Below are 20,553 nucleotides of genomic sequence, written 5' to 3'. Positions count from 1 at the left end.
AGCCAGAGGGCGCTGCTGCTAACGCTAGCCACAGGTCAGCAGCAGGTCCTCTTCAAAAGGGCCTTGGTAACTGCTGTCCCTTGGAGTCCTGTGACAGGGACAGTAGGGCCATCAGCCTGCAGCTCTGCAGCAGTTACAAGTGCCACTGAAACACTTTTGATGGCGGATGCTGATCTGTGGGTTGCGTTTTGAGGGTTTTTTGAATCATTTTGTTGAGTTACAATTATTTCTTTGTGATCAGGTGACAGGACTGGTGTTGATCTCCTCTTTCTGGAGCACATCCTGACATCCTTTGTCATCCAGAGCTTTCCCCTCTGTTTCTGAGAGGAGCGATGGCTGCAATGGGGAACGACTCCTGTGAGTAGCGACTTCACCAGTAGGCTTGGACTTTGTGAATGCCCAAAGGCAACGGAGGTGTCGGGTACTGCATCCCTGCATGTTGATGTGTGACAACCTAGACTGAATTGTGGGGCGTTTCCTGAGAGCAGACAGACTTACCCAGGTGTTTTCGATTAGACACAGGAAAACACATTTTATCCCTCCTCTGCCACTATTTGTAGGACTTTGAAAGATGTCATTGCTTGTAGAAAGCTGTGGCGTCAGTAGGGTTACCTTCTGTGCTAGGCACTTGCTTGTTTTCATCAAGTTACAATCAGGAAAAGGGAAGGCTTGACTTGATAATGCAGTTCAAGACTAGAGGGAAAGGAAGGTAGCCTGAGGCACAGAAAACAGAGTGTGGGTGTGTTGGACTTGTGGCAAAGTAAGCAGGGGAACAGACTCTTTTCCAAAACTGTTTCTTGACCTGTAAATTTCAATGGCTTCCCTCGATGTTTCTGGGTTGGAGGTTAGAGATGGCTGTCCTGGGTGCTCCTGTACAGAACTTGACTTTTAAAATATGCTTTTGCGCAACATTATTGTCTCATCTCTTTTCAAATGTCATTTCCCTGCAGTCATTGCCGAGGGAACGGCTCCGCCACAAAGGATCCTCTTTCCCCCGGAGGAGATTTGCATGGCCTGGCAGCAGCAACAGAGACCTGGAGTGGGACTCCACAACATGGGCAATACGTGCTTCCTCAACTCCGTCCTGCAGTGCCTGACGTACACGCCTCCTCTGGCCAACTACCTGCTCTCTCTCGAGCACAGCCAGTCATGTGAGTGCTTTTATGAACAACCCTTGTAGATCTGTTGGGCACTTCCCAAGGATTCCCAGAATCTGCAATGTGATTTAGGAGAAAAGCAGCCCTTCTTTGTCAACCCTCTGAGTTGGTGTTCTTGGAACACTCAAGACTAGAACCTGCTTGTCGTAGCTAGGTGTGTTCCTCTTCAGAAAAGCACCTCTTTCTAGGCCTGGGTCTTGGTGCCTATTCCTACCTCTTGTTAAGCCCTCTTGGCATATTGCACAGAAAAATTCTGTCAGTTAAGCATCCCTACGAAGAAAGTTTTCTATGCACTAAAATGTCCTGGGCTTGTTGGGACATTGGCACCTTGGGAGAAGAGGAGTGGAGACTGTTCTTATAACTTCATTAAATTTCCCATCGCTGTGGATATTTTGCTAACCTGAGAAGCTTTCTTCCTTCCCTCCCTCCCTCTTCAGGTCTCCAGCAAGGCTTCTGCATGATGTGCAGAATGGAAGCGCACGTTTACCAAGTCTTGTGTACCTCAGGCAGTGCCATCCAGCCTTGGGCTGTTGTCAGAGTCCTCACACGTAAGTGATTTCAGGTGCTTTGACATGTTTTCTTCCGTTCTTGTAGCAGAGAACTACTAACTTCTTCTTTCTTAGGAATAGGACAGCACTTCCAGCTTGGCAGGCAGGAAGATGCCCATGAGTTCTTACGCTATACTGTCAGTGCCATGCAGAGAGCTTGTCTGAGTGGAATCAGCAAGTAAGTACAAGCAAATTACCTTTTCAATGTTCCCGAGCCCTTTGGACTCATTGATATACTCCCATCAAGGAAAACCTAGGTCCAGGGCTTTCAGAAAAAGCAAAACACCTGGAGGAGATAACTCTCTGCCTTACCATTTATTTCCAGCTTGGACATCTCTTCTCAAGCCACTACCATCGTCCATCAAATCTTTGGAGGCTTTCTGAGATCCAGAGGTACTTTTCCACAACCCCTGCTCTCCTAGGAATTGTCTGTGCCGTTCTGTCTGCCTGTGATGAACAGCTGATCGCGTGACTGGCGTATGAAGGACAGAAATCGGCACAGTCGGTCGACTTCCCCTAGCGCTGAGCATTTCGATCTCCCTTCCAGTCACGTGCTTGAGCTGCAAAGCAGTTTCCGATTCCCACGAGGCCTTCCTGGATGTTTCTTTGGATATAAAAGTAAGAGGGCTTGTAATACTGATTCAAGACGTCCCAAGGCTCCTGTAGCTTTCCAGAATCCATGCAGCTGACTTAAAAAACTTAGACTGCGAACACGAGAGGAATTGGTGGTGGGTGTGAAGTGGAACGGACTGTGTCCTTCTGGGTACGCCATGGCGGTGGTCTCCCTGTAGGTGCTGGCTTTAAGCTGGACAAGTACAAATTATCCTCCCTGCACCCTGACGTACTCTCATCCTTCTTCCTTTTGCCCTCCCTCAACACCTGCCTGGCTCCCGGCTGATGGGTTGCGTTGTTTTCATTATTGATGACCCTGCACACCATCAGTAGTTGAACTGAGCGGTGCCATAGATTGGTTGCTCTTGATAGGCCCGGGAATCCCTGAGAATTGAGGGAAATGTTCAGCATAATACCCTCTTTCTGCCTCCTTCTGGACACTGCCTGCGGGTTCACAGTGGGTCTCCTCAGCCTCAGCTGCCCGGGTCTTCTTGTCAACTCCCAGTAAGTGTTTGGGCGAGGCCGTTACCCTCAGCTCAGTGCTCTCCTTTCTCACTCCTCCAGGCAGCCTCATCTGTCACTGCAGCTCTGGAGGACTTTGTGAAACCTGAGCAGCTGGATGGTGAAAACTGCTTTAAATGTAGCAAGTAAGAAGATTACTAACGACATATTAATGCTAGATCCTGCGTGAAGGTGCTGCATGGCATGGAGCATAAGACATCTTTTCACATTAGGTTTAATGGACAATAAGGAGATGCAGCTGTTTGGTTTTTTTTTAATATGGCCTTATGGTACTGAGTAGCCTTGAAATAGCATAAGGATGTGTGAGAGAGGAAATCTTGTCTGGCCTTCTTGGGGGAAGATAGGGTGCATTTCAGCACTTGGCTCTGTGCTTGGTTTCAAGGTGTGACAAGATGGTTGCCGCCTCCAAGAGGTTTACAGTTCACCACGCACCCAATGTTCTCACAATGTGCCTGAAAAGGTTTGAAGATTTCACCGGCAGGAAGATCAGCAAGGTGTGTACGCAACTGGAGCACAACTTTCTCTTCCTGGAGCAGGAGAATTCCCAAAGCAGGACGCTCTTTCACATGTTGTTCATGTTGGGTTTTTCATGTTCCCTTGTGGGGAGATGAGAGCTCCTGTGGGAAGAAGAGCATGTACCAATGACAGAGCTGCTTGGGCCGAGAGCAGTTTCCTGCCACCCAAACCATGACATGTTGAAGGCTATTTCATGTAGCATTTCAGGATCATTTCTGAGCCCTCTTGGTCTCTCTGTAGGTTGTGGAGTATCCCGAGTACTTGGATCTTCAGCCATACATGTCTCAGACAGCTGGAGAACCGCTCATCTACTCCTTATATGCTGTCCTGGTACATAGCGGTGGCAGCTGTTAGGCAGGACACTATTTCTGCTATGCAAAGGTAAAGAGCAACTTCCTTCCTAGCAGGGGAAAAATGTGGGCTGGGGAAGCCAAACTTTCACGGCAGTGTTAGTGGCAGCCGAGGTTTTGCGGGAGAAGGTCTCTTCCAGGGCCGGATTGGATTTGTTTTGGCGCACGCTTGGTTCTGTAGTTCCCTGCCTGTGTTTTTGTGGAGAAACCGTGCAGTTCATCTCCAGATATCAATGTTTTCTTTGCAGGTCAGCAATGGACGGTGGTACAAGATGGATGATATGTCTGTGCATGGTTGCAGCATCAAAAAAGTTCTCAGGCAGCAAGCCTATCTGCTGTTTTATGTCAGGTAATAACAAGTTTTAGAACGTGTGCAGAATACATTTCCTTCTCCTGGCTTTGCTATTCTTCTTGTCCTCTGGAGTGTTTCTCTTTCTGTCATAGGAGACAGTTACTACCTGCATCATTCAGTGCTGTCAAATCTGAACTACCCCACGTCAGTCCCTGTCTTCCCTTGCTGGGCTTTAGGCTGCTGCCCTGCTGTAAACTGCTCCTTGTCTGCGATCTGAAGCTGTCTAATGTAGCGAAGAGTACTTAAAGGGGGCCTGCAGGAAAGATGGCGAGGGACTCTTCAGCAGGGAGCGTAGTGACAGGATGAGGAGTAATGGTTTTAAAGTGAAAGAGGGAAGATTTAGATTAGATATGAGGAAGAAATTCTTAACTGTGAGGGTTGTGAGACACTGGACCAGGTTGCCCAAAGAAGCTGTGGATGCCCCCTCCCTGGCAGTGTTCAAGGCCAGGCTGGATGGGGCTCTGAGCAACCTGGTCTAGCAGAAGCCGTCCCTGCCTATGGCAGAGGGGTTGGAACTAGATGACCTTTAGAGGTGCCTTCCAACCCAAACCCTTCTATGATTCTATGATTCTGTGAAATGGAGGTCATAGGGGGCATAAAGACAAGGACTTGCTGTGACAGGGGCAAACCTGGGGGGAAGACCTCACTTGAATTTCCCATTTGTAACCTTGGTTACATCTTCTGTCTCTCCTAGAAACCCCTCCAGGAAAATGAACCCCAGAGGAGACTGCAAGAACAGCCCTAAACAGTGATCTTTTTTTTTTTCTCCAGGTGCTCTGACTTGAAAATTGCAGAAAGGGCTCCTTCCTCACCAGCACTATCATACAACCGTTCCTTCTTCAGCCAGTTGGGGGCTGGCAGCAAGCAGGCAGCTTCTGTGGGACCACAGTGTCTGCCTCAGAGGACTAAGGTAACTCTGGGGACGTGGGTCAGGGCACGAGGTGGACAGTGGATTTCTTTCTGGGATCTTGGCATTGCTCTCTTTTCCCTCCCACACTACAGCTTTCTTCACAGCCACAACGCTGCTCCCTCTCAAAGCATCCCACCTAGATCCATCCCATTAGTCTGCCTCTGCACCCCTCCAGGAGAGCCTTTGGGAGGCCCTTAGCTGTCCCTCAAACAGCTTCTGGCGTTTCTCCCCTGTTCTGGTCCTTTCAGGAGGAAAGGGCAAGACCTTTTCACAGCTCTCTTTGCAGGACATGGTGGTAGGCATGGAGGACTCTCTCTCTCACCACCAGGGGAACGGTGCCAGGGAGAGGGCCCAGAGCAGATCCCTGCGGTGGGGCTATGATCTCCGCAGCCGGTTTGTGGAGATCACAGACCACTACCGCTTGGCAAGGAGGAGGAGGAGGCAGAGAGCAAGTTCTCCACATGGTTACAGAGCCCCAAGGGATGATGGAGCTCCAGGGCCCTGCAATGCCACTTCCAAGTGGGCTCCCGCACCCAGGGCTGCTCAGGAGTAAACTCTGAGGCTGGGAGAGTGGAGCAGATCCCCATGGCGGGGCTACGATCTCTGCAGCCGGTCTGTGGATGGCAGACAATGACCCCTCAGCGGGGAGGAGGAGGGTGTCAGATCCCCAGCGATGCACATCGGACAAACACTCGGGGCGCTGTGGTGGTGACGGGGGCAGATTGCGACCCTGGATGAGGGAGGAGCTCTGCATCTGATACTCATTTGGAACCAATCGGCAGAAAAGCCAAAGCCAGAATTAAAAATACTTGTTGGCCTTGCATGTGTAATTTATGGGGTGTTTCTCCTTTGTAGGTTTTGGGGCAATTGGTGGAAAAACCCAGTGTGAGAGGTTTATGCCTTGGGATTTTGAAAGCTGTGTGCTTGCGTGTGCCCATCGTGCAATCTCTTCTTTTTCAATATGGAGTTCAAGTCACTCGAACGGAAGTGGGATCGATAAGCCTCCTTTGGAGTGCCCAAAGCCCTATCTTTGGGACCAAAGCTTCATTTCTTGGGGCCACAGAGGAAGCAAGAGGCTTCCCTCCTTTGCAGGTTCCAAAGGGTCATTTGTAGCATCTCGCCTATCAGTTTTAGAGCCTAAAGCCTCATTTCAGGGCCCAAATCCTCATTTTTAGGGTCCAAATCTCTCTCTTATTACCCATAGCCTTTTTCTAGAGACCACAGTTTCCTTTATAGGATGAAAATGTTCACTTTTAGTGCAGAAAGTCTCTTTTCAGGGTACAAAGCTACATTTAGAGCATCCAAATCCTCATTTTTCCTTTCCAAAGACTTTGTTTTGTCTTCCATAGTCTCAGTTTAGCCTCCAAAGCCTCATTTTTAGACTCCAAAACAAAAGCTGCATTTTTAGTTTCCAAAGCCTTATTTCCAGGCTCCAAAGTGGCATTTTTGGGATCCAGCTAGTCATTTTGAGGCTCCAAGCCATATCTTGAGAGTCCAAGCTCTCGTTTTTATGGTCCAAACCCCTCTTGTAAACCCCCAAGCCTCTATTTTAGGTCCAAAGCCCCATTTTTACATCCCAGAGTTTGATTCTAGGGTAAAAGCCTCCTTTTTAGGTCCCAAAGCCTCACTTTTAGGGCCCAAAGCTGCATTTATCTGTTCCAGGCACCCCTTGTAAGGCCCAAGGACTCATTTCAAGAATGCAGAGCCTCATTTCTAAGCCCCCAAGTTTGATTTGGAAAGTCCAAGTCCTCATTTTTAGAGTACAAAGCCTTATTTATAGGGTCCAAACCTGCCTTGTATTAACAATAGCCTTTTTTCAGGACATACACTTTCATTTTTAGGGTCCAAACTGTAGGCAGTTAGGGTCTGGCGGCCGGAAGATATCGGGCTGTACGGAAAGATATGACCCCTCCCCAGATACCCTGATAGCCAATAGAGTGTGGGTTAGGGCACAACTAGACGTAAGTGACGTTGTGAACTCAGGATATATAATACCGTTTTACACACTAATAAACGCCATTTACCGTCCACCACATTGGTGTCTGTGAGTTAATGGCCCGAGCGGCCTGGGGTTGGTCGCCGTGCCGTTCCCGAACCGGGTCGCCACGCCAGTAAAGGCAACAAGTGGTGCCGAAACCCGGGAACTCGCCTGGAATCGGGTGAACGGCGGCCGGAGCGGCAGGACCAGCCCGGCGGGGAGGACGCTCCCGGACCAACAAGGAGGATGGAAGCCCTTGTGAAGGTCGTATCAGAATTACATAAGCAGTGGGGTATCGATTGTAAACCCAAAGATTTTACTCTCGCTGTTGCGAGGCTTTTGCAAACTGGTGTTATCGACCAGCCGGTGGATATTCTCCACCCTGAGGTGTGGGACAAATGCACTAAAGCGTTGGCTGAGGAGACGATGTCTTCGGGTTGTGGGAAAAACCTTAAAGCGTGGGGAAAAGTCGTACAGGCCCTGCAGAAAGCAATACAAGAACAGGAGACCTGGAGGGCGGCAAAGGACTGTTTGCAAACCATCCCTAAATTGGGAGTCGGGGCAGCCACACAGACTTTGCACCCCCCGGAGGATAGCGATTATGCAGTGCCTAACGAGCTGTGCGAGGGCGGCACATCCCCTCAATCCCCGAACCCCGACCCACTTACGGAGGGGCAGAAACGAGCTAAATCCTTCTGGAGTGGGTTAGCCGAGGAGGCCAGGGGCGCCTCAGAGAAAGCGGAGTCTGAGGAAGTCTGGACCAGACCGCCGCCTTATGCGCCCCAAAATGGCGCCGAGCAGGAAGGGAGGGGGCGGGGCAAAGATGCCCGTGGTGGGAACAGGGCGGAAGCGCCATTGTTAACGAACGCGCGCGAGCAGGAGGGGGAGGAGAATGAAAAGGAAACAAGTGGGAGGAGCAATCAGCATAGAGGGGGGAGCGCGAGCGCGGGGCAAAACGCCAATCGGAGCTGCTGCCCGGGAAAATACCTTTTTAGGGCAAACCCCCCCCTAACCAGAGGGTGGGGCGAGCCAAGGGGGAGGGAACAGCCTGCCCGTGAGGGGAGCGGGCGGGGCCGGAACCCGCGTAAGGGGAGCGGGCGGGACCGGAACCCGACAAAAGTGTACCGGAACCCGGAAATAACTGACTGGCCAAGTTCCGATTGCGGGTCGGATACGAGCTGGGACGAGTGGCTCGTAACTGACTCAAGCTCAGAAGAGGAGAAAGAGGAAACATATACAGTTAAAAACAAAAATAGAAAGGGACCGCAAAGGGAAAAAATCCCTCTCACAGACTGGAGAAAAATAAAGACTGCATGTGCCGATTGGGCCCCATCGGCCGTGCTAGCATTCCCGGTCCGGGTAACGGACGGAGGACAGAGGGTCCACTCACCAGTAAACCCTAAGGACATACAAGCGGTCGTTAAGGCAATTGCGGATAAAGGGCTTAATTCTGCCATGGTTTCTACCCTCATAGATGGTGTCTTCGGGGGAGATGATATGCTCCCATTTGATATAAAACAAACTTGCAGATTGATTTTTGATGGGGCAGGGATGATTGTTTTTAAACAAGAATGGGAGGATAACTGTGCAAGGCAACTAGCTCAAGTAACTGGAGCGGACCACCCGCTACATGGCTCCAGCCTACAGCGGCTGATGGGTACAGATCCAACAATGATTACTCCCCATGCACAGGCCCAAGGCCTGCGGGCCCATGAGGTTATGACAACTACTCGTGCGGCCAGAGAGGCCATTCGCACAACCTCTAGGGTCATTGTCAAACCATCACCATGGTCCACGATTAAACAAACTGAAAGTGAAAGCTTTACGCAGTTTGTGGACCGCCTCCAGGCAGCGGTCGACTCCTCGACCTTACCCGCGGAGGCGAAAGGCCCGGTTGTGGCAGATTGCTTACACCAACAGTGTAATTCGGCCACTAAAGAAATCCTACGATCGCTGCCAGTGGGGTCAAGTATTGCGGACATGATTAAGCATGTCGCAAAGGAAGAACATTTAGCTCCGATTCAAGTGGCTGTTCGTACTGCAATAGCCAATGTGATGGTATGCTTTAAATGTGGTCAGGTAGGCCACGTGGTGGCAAACTGCCCCCAGCTGGGGGACCAATCAACAGCACCCCCTCCGCGCCAAAATCGACCCAGAGGACCGTGTTGGGCCTGTGGGAAAAAGGGACACCTCGCCAAGGAATGCAGATCAAAAAAACAGGGAAACGGGAGGGGGAGGGGGCAACCTGGCCGCGCGCAGCCCTCTCCCATTTGGAGCACGAAGCGGCCCAGCTATACCAACCCTGGATGGGGCGAGGTGCCATCGAACCTATTACCCCCTCAAGATACGACCAACTTTATGGCTCAACCGGCAACCCAGCCGAACCTATCCCTACCTCAGGGACAACAAGGACTATTTCCTGGGGGCGAGATCCCAGGGTGGCCCTGGCAGTAAAATGTGATAACCCACCAGTGGTGTGGGGAACCTGCTCTCTCTATGATACCACAAACGGCACCACCATTAGTATCCCCTTTTTGATTGATACCGGAGCAGATGTTACAGTTATCCCTAAGGCAAAATGGCCCTCACATTGGAAATTGGAGGACGCCCCCACGGTGGGTGGAGTTGGGGGAGTGGCCCGAGCTCAGAAGAGTACCTACCGGATAGCAATCACACTCTACACTGAAAAGGGACCGGAGAAAACCATTACCCTCTTCCCATATGTCATACCAGGGGTCCCACCCCTGTTGGGGAGGGATGCCCTAGCTCTTTTGAAAGCCAGGGTGACAAATTTACAGTAAGGGCCACTGCTGTACACCCACTTCCACCTATTAGACTGACTTGGAAATCATCTGACCCAGTATGGGTCGAGCAGTGGCCCCTGTCACAGCCTCGAATGGACGCTTTCCTTAAGCTAGTCGACCGCGAACTACAACGAGGTCATATAGAGCCTTCCACCAGCCCATGGAACACCCCCGTTTTTGTAACACCCAAACGAACCGGCGAGGGATTCCGCCTTCTCCATGACTTGCGTGAAGTAAACAAAAGGATCCAACCAATGGGTCCCGTTCAAACACTACTGCCCATGAGCTCCATGCTACCAAAAGGACAACCGTGTGCCGTCCTTGATATTAAGGACTGTTTCTTTTCAATACCACTGCATGAGGAGGACAGGGAGCGGTTTGCTTTTTCTGTCATATTCCCAAACAACCAACGCCCCAACTTGCGCTTCCAATGGAAAGTGTTACCTCAAGGAATGATCAACTCACCCACTATCTCCCAGATTACAGTGGATCGGGCGCTGGCACCGGTTCGGTGTGACAATCCAACCGCGACTATCATTCAATACATGGATGACATCTTAATCACCGCACCATCAGGAAACCAGGTGGACCAGCTGATATCAACAGTTTCAGAAACTCTAAAGTCAAACGGATTCGAAATCGCGAGTGCGAAGGTTAAAAAGGGACCGTGTATAACCTTCCTGGGAGTAGGGGTCACGAGCTCCTACATAACCCCCCCGCAAATAAAAATCCGCCGAGACATCAGAACACTCCACGATATGCAACAGTTGGTGGGATCCTTGCAATGGCTTCGCCACATTGTCCTGATCCCTCCCGAAATCATGGCCCCCCTGTACGATCTTCTGAAAGGAAAGAACCCATGGGAACAGAAAACTCTGACGGCGGAAGCAATGAACTCCCTTGACTTTATTGAGCGGCAAGTATCGTCAAGCACGCTCGCCAGGTGGAACCCGGATGCACCACTCAATCTGTATGTGCATTTCACAGAGGGGGGAGGAGTAGGGGCACTAGCCCAGGGGCCCCCTGAAAAAGCTCAGCCAATACTGTGGATAGTTTTGGGAAAACCGTCACGTGCATTCTCTCCAGGAGTCGAATGCCTTGGTAATCTTATCATGAAAGGCAGAAAACTCGCCCTAAGACACCTAGGCACTGAACCTGCCAGGATATACCTACCTTTTCGCAAACAACTCCCGACGCAATCAGTGGCGATGTCAGAGTATCTAGCCATAGCTCTTACCGGATTCGGCGGCGAAGTCCAGTATGCTACAAAACCCCCCTGGACTCCAATGCTGGCAATTGTCGACATCGACCTCCCACAGAAGATCATGGACCGACCCCAACAGGGACCAACGGTCTTTACAGATGCGTCCTCTACGACCTCAACCGCAGCGGCGGTGTGGCAGTCAGGAGATGAATGGCAGTGTATTAAAATGACCGATCGTGCGCTCTCAGTCCAACAGCTAGAAGTGAAGGCCGTGGTACTGGCGTGTGGACTGTTCCCAATGGAACATCTCAACATAGTGACTGATTCGATGTTTGTAGCCAAGCTCTGCTTAGCCATGTCGGGACCCGGCGTGTCAACATCCACAGCAGCCCTAATGCTGGAAGAAGCACTTTTCTCTCGAAAGGGCACCATATCGGTCATCCACGTCAACAGCCACAACCCAATTAAAGGGTTTTTCCAACACGGCAATGACAAAGCAGACGCCGCAGCAAAAGGATTATGGACATTACGAGATGCCCGCCAGCTACATGAGTCTCTCCACATCGGAGAGAAAGCACTATCGAAGAAATGCGGAATCTCAGTCACGGACGCGAAACATGTAGTAGCAACATGTCCTCACTGTCAGAAAGCACCACTGTGGTCCAGTGGAGTCAACCCCAGAGGTCTCAAGGCCTCCGAGGTGTGGCAGACAGATTTCACGCTCTGTCAGTTGTTGAAACCTCGAGCGTGGTTAGCGGTAACAGTAGATACATACAGTGGAATGATTGTGGCCACACAACACTGCAAAACCGACTCCAAAGCAACCATCCAACATTGGTTAACAGTCATGGCGTGGCTTGGCATCCCTAATCAGATCAAAACAGACAATGGTCCGAACTTTGTCTCTAAATCAGTCCAGGCATTTGTTTTGAAATGGGGTATCACCCTAACACATGGCATCCCGTATAACAGTACTGGACAAGCCATAGTTGAACGAGCAAATCAGACTCTGAAATCAAAATTAGAGGTGTTGGCGAGAACAGAAGGATTCACCAACGCCATTCCCTTGGGAGACCAAGCACGCCTGTTAGCAACCGCTCTTCTAGCACTAAATCAATTTCCTAGGGGGGAAGAGAAGAATAGCCCCACCCAAAAACATTGGGCCACCAGAGCGTTAGAGGAAGGTCCGTTGATCATAATCAAAAATGATCTGGGAGAATGGGAACAGGGGTGGAGGCTAGTTCTTACAGGGCGAGGGTATGCCGCGGTCAAAAAGGATGGGAAAGTTAAGTGGTGTCCACTTAAGTCCATTAAACCAGACCTCCAGAGTGAAACTAATGAGAACTGTGAGTTTTTGTTCGCAGGAACAGTTCATCGGACGCCCTCGTGACCCGTATGACCTAGTGGCGAGACAGGACGACGAGTCGACAAGCTTCCTACCCACGCCTGAGAGCCCGGCATCCGCGGAATCCAAACACCAGCGATATGACCCCCACAGAAGAGAGCTAAGACACCTTTGCATCATCCTGATCCTAGGACTCGTCACGACAGGACAGGTAGAATCAGTGCATCATCCCTATCAACCATTCAAGTGGGTCATCACAAGCGATGGCAGGGTGATAAAGGAAAGTATAACTGTAGGTGCTCCGACCTTTACGATAACAGTTGGTGACTTATTCCCCGTGGTGGGAGGGCCCAAATCCAAATCATTATGGGGAACATACTGGTGTCCCAGCTCAAACCCAGGAATGAGTTATTGCAATTATCCAGGTTATTTGTATTGTGGACATTGGGGATGTGAAACCATTGTAACAGCTGATGCATGGAAACCAAAGAGAGAGGACAAATTTCTGCGGGTAAAATGGGGACCAAATGGATGCACCCACCCAAAATTTGCGATTGACGGAATGATATCCCTCAGAGGTACCTGTACCCATATGAGTTTAGAAATCCTGCAGCCAACTAATACAGGCTGGATGGTGGGAAAAATGTGGTCGGTATTCATTTACAAAGCTGGTACAGATCTGGGAGTAGTGGTACACATTATTAAGCTTCTACCTCAGGCACCCCAAGCCATCGGGCCTAACCCCACTCTTAACCCACAAGCACCCACACTTAGCCCCACCATTAAGCCACAAACGCCAGCACTTCTACCTACACCATCACGGCATGCTACCTTAGGTGATGCAATACACACCACCAAAGATCCTGATGGGAACTCTCTCTGGAAAATGATGCAGGCTAGTTATCGGGTACTGAACAAAACTAACCCGAATCTTACAGAACATTGTTGGCTGTGCTATGGAATAAAACCACCCTTTTATGAGGCGGTGGGAGTGAGTGATGCACCCACATGGGCAAACCATCCAAACCCACCCCAATGTATATGGGACCCAAAAAGATTAGGGATCACACTAACACAAGTGGTAGGAAGGGGTATTTGTGTGGGTAAAATCCCAAAAAACGTAGAATCACTGTGTATTAGAACACTGAGTAAAAATCCAAGAGCAAAATGGTTGATACGGGCTAGCTATACCAAATGGATTTGTTCTGCTACGGGAGTTACACCTTGCTTGTCATTAAGCATGTTTAACGAATCTGCCGACTATTGTATTCATGTAGCTATAGTCCCTAAAATCTCTTACCACCCTGAGGACTTTGCCTATGACTTACATACTATGCCAGAACATCACTTGTCAAAACGAGAACCCATTTCAGCACTGACAATAGCTGCTTTACTGATCATGGGAGGTGCAGGAGTAGGTACAGGAGTAGCATCTTTGGTGCAACAGAATAAAGAATTTAACACCTTGAGGATGGCAGTGGATGAGGACTTAGCTAGAATCGAACAGTCAATAAGTTCATTAGAACAATCAGTTAGATCATTATCTGAAGTAGTATTGCAAAATCGAAGAGGATTAGATCTGGTGTTCTTACAAGCAGGGGGAGTGTGCGCTGCTCTAAAGGAAGAATGTTGTGTATATGCGGACCACACCGGAGTAGTGAGAGACACCATGACCAAATTGCGAGAGGGACTGGAAAAAAGGAAAAAGGAACGAGAAGCACAGCAGAGCTGGTTTGCATCATGGTTTAATCATGCACCATGGCTGACCACCCTGATATCAACCTTGACGGGACCGATCATAATGATCGTGGTGGCATTGATCCTTGGACCCTGTATATTGAATAGGATCGTGTCGTTTGTCAGAAGTCGGATAGAAAAAGTTAATGTTATGCTGATGGAACGCCGACAAATGCTTTAAGAATGCTCTAATTGCCTTAAGAATGTTCTGTCTCAAAATTTCCGTTAGCTGTCCCCAGCTATCCCCCATTTACTTTTATATAACGTGCCTTATTTCAAGTTTGTAATGTATGTTTTAAGATATAGAGTAAGAGCGCTTTGTATTTAGCATATTTTATACACGTCTATGACACACGTATTCTTTATTCTCGTTATTCACATGTGTTCTTTGGGATTGTTATACTTTAGTAGATTTACTCGTGCATGGAGAGGGGGGAAATGTAGGCAGTTAGGGTCTGGCGGCCGGAAGATATCGGGCTGTACGGAAAGATATGACCCCTCCCCAGATACCCTGATAGCCAATAGAGTGTGGGTTAGGGCACAACTAGACGTAAGTGACGTTGTGAACTCAGGATATATAATACCGTTTTACACACTAATAAACGTCATTTACCGTCCACCACATTGGTGTCTGTGAGTTAATGGCCCGAGCGGCCTGGGGTTGGTCGCCGTGCCGTTTCCGAACCGGGTCGCCACGCCAGTAAAGGCAACACCAAACCCTCACTTTCATGGCAGAAAACCTTATTTTGGGATCCAAAGCCTCATTTTATGGTCCAAAGGCTCCGTTTCAGTTTGCAAAGTCTCATTTTTATAGTCCAAAGACACATTTTGTTTTCCAAAGCCTCATTTTCAGTGTCCAAAGGCTCACTTTTAGGATCCAGCCAGTGGTTTTTAGGGTCCAAGCCGCATGCTGAGTTTACAAATACTCATTTTTATGCTCCAAAGCCCTCTTTTAGGGCTCAAAGCTTCATTTTTAGGGTCCAAAGTTTGGATTCTAACATTGAAAGCCTCCTTTTTAGGGTCCAAACCCTCCTTTTTATGGTCAGCGGGGACCAAGCCCAGCTTCCTGCTTGCTGATACCACAGACATCCATGTCCCTCCATGCCCTGATATGAAGTTCATCCCAGAACTGGTGAATTCCTGGGTTTGCTGCCATTACAAGCCAGCCAATTGTGCTACTGCTCTGTATTCATTGCTATGCTCTTCTTCAGCAATGAATGGTTGACCCCTGAAGCTGTGCATTGGGAGTCTCTCATTGCACCCCCAACCTGTATGCTGGTGGGGCTGCCTCAAGTCCTTGCAGGAGGATAAAGGCCATGGGCTTGGGGGGCAGGGGGATAGTTTCAGTTCCGCCGGGTGCTGGAGGGTGCTGGGCCAGTCCCGCAACAGCCAGCTGGCTGAGTTGGACAGCCATGAGGGGCAGGCTGGGGGCGAATGTGCCAGGCGGCTGTCTGGGCTGGCACGGGCCAGTCCCCCCATGCTCTGTGGCAGGCGGGCCAGTTATTCAGGCACAGGCAGCCTCTCCTGGCATTGTGTCTGGCTCTCAGGGGTACTGGGGTGCGCAGGATGGTTGGCTGGGAGCGAGGGACAGCTGCTGGCGTTGTGCCGGGCTCCTGAAGCTGCAGAGAGGCACCTGTGGAGAGAGGAGGCTGCTGAGGCCCTGTCGCGGCTGCTGTGCTAGATGGGTGTGAGGGTGCGGGGCAGTGCTGGGAGCACCGTGGGGTACGAGCACCTGGCTGCACGTGGAAGCTGTGGGCACGGAGAGCTCCGTGCAGAAAATGGGGCGCCCCGCACGCCTCGGCTGGGGCTCTGCTTGCCAGCCCATGGCTTGTTTTCTCTCGGCCCTGGCCATCCTGACGTGCCTGCTCTGTACGTGCCGGGAAGGAGACCGGACCCTGACAGACCAAGAGAACCAAAGCTGGGCACGGTAGGGAGTTGTAACTATTGCAGCTCTCACCTTCTATGGCCACGTCCTCCCTTCTTTTTACTTTCTGACCTTGCTCTGCCTACGGCTGTCGCTGGGTTTGCTCTTGTCCAGACAGGGTCACTTTTAACTAACACTGGCCACAGTAAGAAGGGGTTTCAGAAAAGAATGCCCATGAATTGAGAGGCCAGTTAAGACGTCTTACAGCAGAAATATCAGCCGAGTCTGGCCAGTAACTAACTTGGCACTCCAGAATACCCTGCCTCTAAATGCTTCATCGCTAATAGCAGCCATCTAATACAGAAGTTTGGCAAAAAAAACCTCCCAACAACTCCCCATTTTCTCTTCCTCCACAGACAGATCACACAACACAATACCATCCCAAACAGCACAGAGCCCAAGACTGCCACGACACCTTCTGTGAAGTACTTCTGGAAATCCTTAGGGCCCGCAGCACTTGAGTTTCTCTTGTCATCCACACCTGGAGGAACATTTCTGCACACTAGTGTATCCTGTGCACTGCTGCTAATCTCACAGGAGCTCTGATGTTGCCAGGAGATGTTCTTTCTCACTTTGATACCATCTCTGAACCAGTGAACATCCTGGGGCTGCAACAACTTGATGATCTTAAAGGCCCTTTCCAACCAAAACAATTCTATGATTCTACGACTGCCTTGGTTTCAGCAGAAACATAGGTACCTCCCAAAACCATTGCAAATCAGTGCACTCTGGAGCCTCTCTTCCTCCTCTCAGCTTTGTTTACACTCTGGGATGGCTGTAATTCAGTTTTCCTAGTGTCACGGGTTTGCTCCCGCTTCTTGGCCACGCTTCACATTTGCGCATGGATCCTTTTGCGCTCGCCCACCTTCCCTTTCCAAGGCTTGTTAGTGCTGCTGCATGGAGGCTCTCTCTGACCCTCAGGGACAAGTTGTCCCACTGAACAGAACTCATGAGGCCAGACAGAGAGCACGTGGGGGAGTGCAGCTGCTTTTGACCAATCGCTCCTTTGAGTGACACAGCCAAAAACCACCCCTGCATCAGGGAGTACCACCCCCAAATCTCTTTCCCCAGCTCAGCATCCACACCTTGAGGGCACAGAGTCAAGCCCTCTCAGGAGACAACTCAGGCTTGCTCTTCCCTTTGCCTATTCTCCAGTACAAACATTGCTTGCATGCCCAGTTTTCAAGGCCTGCCTCACAGTTACAACCCTGCAAGGCTGCTGAGTACCTCGATTCTTTTGAAAAATTCATATATTTGTGGTGGGGAGGAGTGCTCCAGCCCTGCAGCCTCTGCCACCACGTCATTCCCCCCTTGACGTGCTCAGCGCTGGACAGCCATCCTTCCCAGCACCTCCTTCCCTGTCTGCCCAGTCCATCCTGATTCAGGGCAGCATCCCAAGGGAGCTCAACGACAACCCTGCGCACCTCAAGTCTCACCAGCATGTCCCCACTCTGGTGGATGGAAACCTTGTTGACAGCCCAGCTAGGAAACCAGGCTGATGCTAGGAAAAAGAGGTCCCTCGCTGGAGGGCACGTCTCTGACAGCCTCTCTCACAGATCCAGCGCTGATCCAAGCTTTCCTCATTATACCCCAACGGAAACAGACAAAACAGCCAAGGACTCACTGCTTTTGGCCAAAATACATTTATTATTCCTTCTAGAAAGTCTTCATCTTCTGATGTACAGGATCCCTGTTGGTACTGGTAACAGGGACACCAATAGGGGTTAGGCTGAGGCGAGTCCAAGGAAATCCAGGTGTCCCATGAAAAGGCATTGTCAGTGCGACAGCATCTGGGACAAGCAGGCAGAGGTGAGGCGGCTGCGCTCATGTTCCTGTCAGCTGGGCAAATGTCCATGGTGACGGGCTGGAGCTGTTGTTGAAAGTCTCATTTGCTTGGGCAACCTCACCCTCTCTTGTGCCTTCTCCTGACTCTGCTCTGCCTTGATCTCTAGTTTGATCTTTGCTTTTCCAGGCAGAGTCAGTATCAGCTTGTCCCGGTGCTTCTTCGTTTCTCTTGGTCCTTCTGTACAAGTGGGTTTCAGAGAAGACTATTCATTGATAGCAATTAAGAGGCCAGTTCAAAAAACTTACAGTAGAAATCTCAGCAGAGTACTGCCAGCAGCTGCCCTGGCACTCCAGGATACTCTTAACTGCAAATACCCCACTTCCAGCTGCAGCAATAAATAACTCTGGGGAACAGCCAACTCACGGGTCTCTCTTCCTCGGCTGTGAAACAACCACACAAGACACCACTATCCCAGGCAGCAGCACACGCAAGGCTGTTGCCGTCACTGGGATATAGTACTTGTGCAGCTCCTCATGACTGGCAGCCTCAGCCTTTTTCCCAGCGTCCGCCGCTGAAGGACAAGAGACAATGCCACACATTACCGTGCTCTGTGCGACGGATAATCTCACGGTGTGTGTCACATGCACGCAAAATTTTCAGTGGTTGGTGCCTCTGGCTCTGGTGTCTTAGCACCAGAGGACAAGAAGGATCGCCTAAACTTCTCGGGGAGAAGAGCCCGTGTGCCAGCAAGCAGCTGCACCAGCACTACCCGTGTCTGTTGCTCTGGGCTGCAAGCCAGGGGTGTGTGCTAGGGACCTGCGGTTCATCCAAGGAGAGCACTGAAGGGATAGAGCAGAAATGCTCCTGTTTTCCCAAGCGTAAATCTCCCAAGCACTCCCCTCCAGGATGTCCACGAGGCTGAAAGACGGAATCCAGCCCATGGGCTATTGCCTGGCTACTGTGGTGCCACTTGCTCATCACCCTGGGCCCCGATACACACGCTGGGGGAAGGCTGGCCCCAGGACAGCGTGCCACAGGGCTGGGTTGTAGCTCTCAGATGGCCTCATTCCCAAAAGGGCAAAATTCCTAAATTCCTGGGAACTGGGTGTGATGGGAGGTGAGCAACCTCGAACCACATCCAGGGAGGTCTGTGAGCGTCTCTCTGGCTCACTGCTCCATGCCCCAGGGACGACACTCATCCTCAGAGAGATGCTCCTGGCTTCCTTGACAACACCTTCTCTGCACTAACACTACCAGGTCTGGCTGCTGACAGGACATGCAAGAGTGGGCTCCGGGGGAAGGGCCTGCAGGCACACAGTGATTCTGACTGGTGACACCGGCTGACCACGGGACAAGCAGCAGGAAGCAGCAGAACGTAGCTGAAGGCAGCAGGCAGGAGCAGGAAGCAGCAGCAGCAGGCACAGGCAGCAGCAGCAGGAGGCAGCAGAAGGCAGCAGCATGCAGCAGCAGTCAGTAGAACGCAGCAGTAGCAGGCAGCAGCAGGAGTCAGAAGCAGAGAGAAGACAGCTGCAGAAGCCGGCAGCAAGCAGCAGCAGGTAGCAGAAGGCAGCAGCAGCATGCAGCAGCAGGCAGCTTCAGCTGACAGCAGCAGGTAGCAGCATGAGCAGGTAGTAGCAGCCAGCGGCAGGCAGAAGGCAGCAGCATGCAGCAAGCAGCTGCAGCGTGCATCAGGGTGTAGCAGAAACAGTATGCAGCAGCAGGTAGCAGCAGGTAGCATTAGGCCGCAGAAGCAGTTAATAGCAGGTAGCAGCAAACATCAACAAGCAATGGAAGCAGCAGGCAGCAGGCAGCAGGTAGCAGCAGGCAGCAGCAGGAGGAAGTAGAGGCAGCAGCAGGAGGAAGTAGAGGCAGCAGCAGGCAACCACAGGAAGCAGCAAGCAGCAGCAGGCAGCAGAAGGCAGAAGTCAGCAGCAAGGTGGATTAGGCAGCAGCAGGATGGAGCAGGCTGCAGCAGGTTGCAGCAGTCAGCAGCAGTCAGCAGCAGGAGGCACCAGCTTTCTGCAGACAGCAGTAGCAGGCAGCAGGCAGTAGCAGGTAGCAGGTAGCAGCAGATAGAAGCAGGCATCAGCAGCATGTGGCAGTGGCAGCAGCAGCAGCAATAGGAAGTAGCAGGCAGCAGCAAACAGCAGCAGGCAGCAGGAGGTTGCAGCAGCAACAGGTATTACAGGCAGCAGCAGGCAGCAGCAGCTGGCAGGAGCAGGCTCAGCATGCAGCAGGTAGCTGCAGCAAGTATCAGCAGGATGGAGCAGTGTGGAATTATTAGTAAAATTAAGATTTACATCTGAAAACTAAGGTTTATATGAAAAGCATAGCATTGTTCACCAAGTATAAAATCAAGGAGCTCTGAGGATGGGACAGAGCTGCAGCAGGCATGCAAGGAATCTACTAACACAGCAACTCCCTGCCACAAATCATAGAGGATGGAGCGGAGTGGAGACTCCGTGGCCTTGCTCCGTGATGATAAATGGGAAGAAGATGTTCCTCTAGAGCTGATAAGCATTCCGTTTGGCCCCCTGAGCCAACAGTTTTCCGAGACCTTGCCAAGGTATTATCCTTTCATGAACTTTGCTCGTTTTAACCTCATTTTAATACCAAAACACACCTCCATCCCGAAGGCTACCCGCCTCCGAGGTGTGACCACTCCTCCCTGAGTCTGCGCCCTCGATTTCTTGTAGACTATACCTTTAAACGTGAAGCGAGAGAAATTTACACCAATCATAATAAAGGTATGTATGACTGTAGTCACTCAAACTCCACCTTGAAGGTAGAAAGGATGTAAAATAGCCA

General features: G+C 50.8%; 1 protein-coding gene across 1 annotated transcript; it reads left to right on the top strand.

The window, feature by feature from the left end:
• The first annotated feature begins 332 nt into the window (after positions 1 to 332).
• On the top strand, positions 333 to 8,929 carry LOC137677219 (ubiquitin carboxyl-terminal hydrolase 42-like). Its single transcript, XM_068424490.1, is given in 11 exon segments — positions 333 to 357; positions 951 to 1,151; positions 1,595 to 1,705; positions 1,781 to 1,883; positions 2,031 to 2,098; positions 2,253 to 2,323; positions 2,882 to 2,964; positions 3,222 to 3,333; positions 3,596 to 3,736; positions 3,954 to 4,054; positions 8,794 to 8,929. Coding segments are annotated over 11 exon segments (1,152 nt in total).
• Positions 8,930 to 20,553: the final 11,624 nt, after the last annotated feature.

The sequence above is a fragment of the Nyctibius grandis genome, unplaced genomic scaffold (genome assembly GCF_013368605.1).
Source record: "Nyctibius grandis isolate bNycGra1 unplaced genomic scaffold, bNycGra1.pri S41, whole genome shotgun sequence".
Classification (NCBI taxonomy): domain Eukaryota; kingdom Metazoa; phylum Chordata; class Aves; order Nyctibiiformes; family Nyctibiidae; genus Nyctibius; species Nyctibius grandis.
The sequence above is the reverse complement of the archived record's forward strand: the minus strand, read 5'-3'. Positions and strand labels throughout refer to the sequence as shown.